This window comes from Dipodomys ordii, unplaced genomic scaffold, assembly GCF_000151885.1.
Source record: "Dipodomys ordii isolate 6190 unplaced genomic scaffold, Dord_2.0 Scaffold56, whole genome shotgun sequence".
Lineage (NCBI taxonomy): Eukaryota > Metazoa > Chordata > Mammalia > Rodentia > Heteromyidae > Dipodomys > Dipodomys ordii.
In genome coordinates this window covers 5936825-5939609 of record NW_012267272.1, presented here as the reverse complement: position 1 = coordinate 5939609, position 2785 = coordinate 5936825, and the positions used below count along the sequence as shown (strand labels likewise).

Genomic DNA, 2785 nt, shown 5'->3' with positions numbered 1-2785 from the left:
GTGGTGTGTGGTGTGTGGTGCGTGGTGCGTGGTGCGTGGCGCGTGGTGTGTGGTGTGTGATGTATGCTCACGAGCGAGACACAGACGAATGGTGGTGGAGAGAATATAGAAGACAGCCATAGACATGTTTGGTGTGTGCTGATACTTGGAATTGAACTCAGAGCCTTGCCATGCTGATACGCTTTTCAGCTCACAGGCTGGCGCTCTACCACTTAGGCCATACCTCCACTCCAAGCTTTTGCCTACTACTTGCTTATGACTTTGTCTGCCCAGGTTGGCTTCAAACTGGCATCCTCAGCTCTCAGCCTCCTGAGTAGCTAAGATTACAGATGTGAACCTGGCAGAACATTCTTTTTAAATCTCACCAAACCTTTTTTTTAGTGTGTGTGTGTCAGTCTTGGGGCTTGAACTCTGGGCCTGGGCGCTGTCCCTGCGCTCTTCAGCTCAGGGTGAGCGCTCTACCGCTTGAGCCACAGCGCCACTTCCGGTTTTCTAGTGGTTTATTGGAGATAAGAGTCACACGGACTTTCCTGCCCGGGCTGGCTTTGAACCACGATCCTCAGATCTCAGCCTGCTGAGTAGCTAGGATTACAGGCGTGAGCCACTGGTGCCTGGCTTTCACCAAACCTTTTGCCAGTTGATGAAGTCTCTCTGAGACTGGAGTGTGTAAAGTGTGGAAGAATGTCCAGGCCAGGCACCAGTGGCTCACGCCTGTAATCCTAGCTAGTCAGGAGGCTGAAATCTGAGGATCATGGTTCAAAGCCAGCCTGGGCAAGGAACATCCGGGAGACTCTTATCTCCAATAAAGCACCAGAAGTGGAGCTGTAGCTCAAGTGGTAGAGTGTTTGCCTTGAGCTGCAAAGCTCAGGGACTGCACCCATGCCCAGAGTTCAGGCCCCATGACCAAAAAAAAAAAACCCCACAAAAAAAGAATGTCCACTCCTGGGCTGGTGGGTGTGGGTTGGGACTGGGAGAGAGGACAATCAGGAGACACGGGGAGGAGGAAGGGCTGTGATGGGGAAGTCTTTGTGTGGGTGGGAGCGGGGGTGGGGTGGGGGGGTCCAACGTCTCAGCTGTCTCTGTCCCCCCCAGCTCCCTACACCATCATCACCTTCCCCTTCCTGTTCGCGGTGATGTTCGGAGACTGCGGGCACGGGGTGGTCATGCTGCTGGCCGCGCTGTGGATGGTGATCAATGAGAGAAGCTTGCTGGCCCAGAAGAGCAGCAGCGAGGTGGGTGCGGCCCGGGCTCCTGGGGGCAACGTATTAAGTGGTGCGTGTGCTCTGCCAGCGGAACAAGTTTTCATGGAAAGACTAAGGGAGCTGGTGCTAGCGGCTCACGGCTGTAATCTTCGCTACGCAGGGAGCTGAGAGTTGAGGATCTCTGAAGCCAGTTGGAACTGGCAAGTCTGAGATTCTTATCTCCAATTAAGCACTAAAAAAAAAAAATGCCAGAAGTGGAACTGTGGCTTAAGCAGTAAAGAGCCAGCCTTGAGACAAAAAGCTAAGTTGGTGCCAATGGCTCGCGCCTGTAATCATGGCTGCTCAGGAATCTCAGACCTAAGGATCGCGGTTCAAAGCCAGCATGGGAAGAAAAGTCTATGAGACTCTTATTTCCAATTAACCACCCCAAAACCAGAAGTGGAGCTGTGGCTCAAAGTGGTAGAGCACTAGCCTTGAGCAAAAGAGCTCAGGGACAGCACCCAGACCCTGAGTTCAAGCCCCATGACCAACCAAAGAAAAGAAAAAAGCTAAGCAAGAATGTGAGGCCTGGAGTTCCAGTACCAGCACACACACACACACACACACACACACACACACACACACACACACACACACACACACACACACACACACAGAAGGTAGATGGGGGAGCTGTAAAGTAAGAGAAGAACCAAAATTCAACACTAAACTATCAAACTCCCAGCCAGAGATCGCTTCTTTGGATAGTTTGGTGGACTTCACTCAGCATTTTGGGGGTATGTTGTTTGATAACACACTGACTCTTTTTAACGTTTGTTTTGTGTGTGCTGGTCCTGGGCCTTCTTGTATCCTTTAAGGTTTTTTTTTCCTTGCCAGTCCTGTGGCTTGAACTCAGGGCCTGGTTGCTACCCTTAAGCTTTGGTGCTCCAAGCTAGTGCTCTTCTGAGCCACTGTGCCATTTCCCACTTTTTGGTAGTTAATTAGAGATCAGAGTCTCACAGACTTTCTTGTCTAGGCTTTGCACCATGATCCTCTACCTCAGCTTCTTGCGTACGTAGGGTTATAGGTGTGAGCCACCATGGCCTGGCTCCTTTAGCGTTTTTGCTCAATACTTGGCTTCTTGCACTTGAACTACACCTCTACTTCTAGCATTTTGCTGTTTAATTGAAGATAAGGGACTCTTGGGCTTTCCTGTCCCAGCTGGCTTCAAACTAGGATCTTTAGGTTTCAATCTCCTGAGTAGTTAGGATTCTTTTTAAATTTTTGTCTTTTGTGGTGCTGTGGACTAAACTCAGGTTTTCACGAGTGCTATACAGTCCATCACTAATCTACACCTCCAACCCCCTCTTTTTTTCTAACATTTTTTGCTCATTATAAAAATCATACCTATACTTTGAAAAATCTAGAAAACAGTACAGTCTACCACCTAGAGAAAAATCACAATGAACATTTTTTAATATCTTCCCATTTTGTGTGTGCTTATTCACAAATTCAGAAACTTCGAAAATGTTCATCATGAACCGGGCGCCGGTGGCTCACACCTGTCATCCTAGCTACTCAGGAGGCTGAGATCTGAGGATCAC

The 2785-nt window shown here is 49.2% G+C and overlaps 1 protein-coding gene across 1 annotated transcript in view; it reads left to right on the top strand.

The window, feature by feature from the left end:
• Atp6v0a4 (ATPase, H+ transporting, lysosomal V0 subunit a4) overlaps window positions 1-2785 on the top strand; it is a 59518-nt gene that overhangs the window by 38273 nt on the left and 18460 nt on the right. Inside the window, exon 13 of the mRNA XM_013021553.1 lies at window positions 1093-1358. Coding sequence (XP_012877007.1) covers window positions 1093-1358 — 266 coding nt within the window. The remainder of the gene's footprint in view (window positions 1-1092; window positions 1359-2785) is intronic.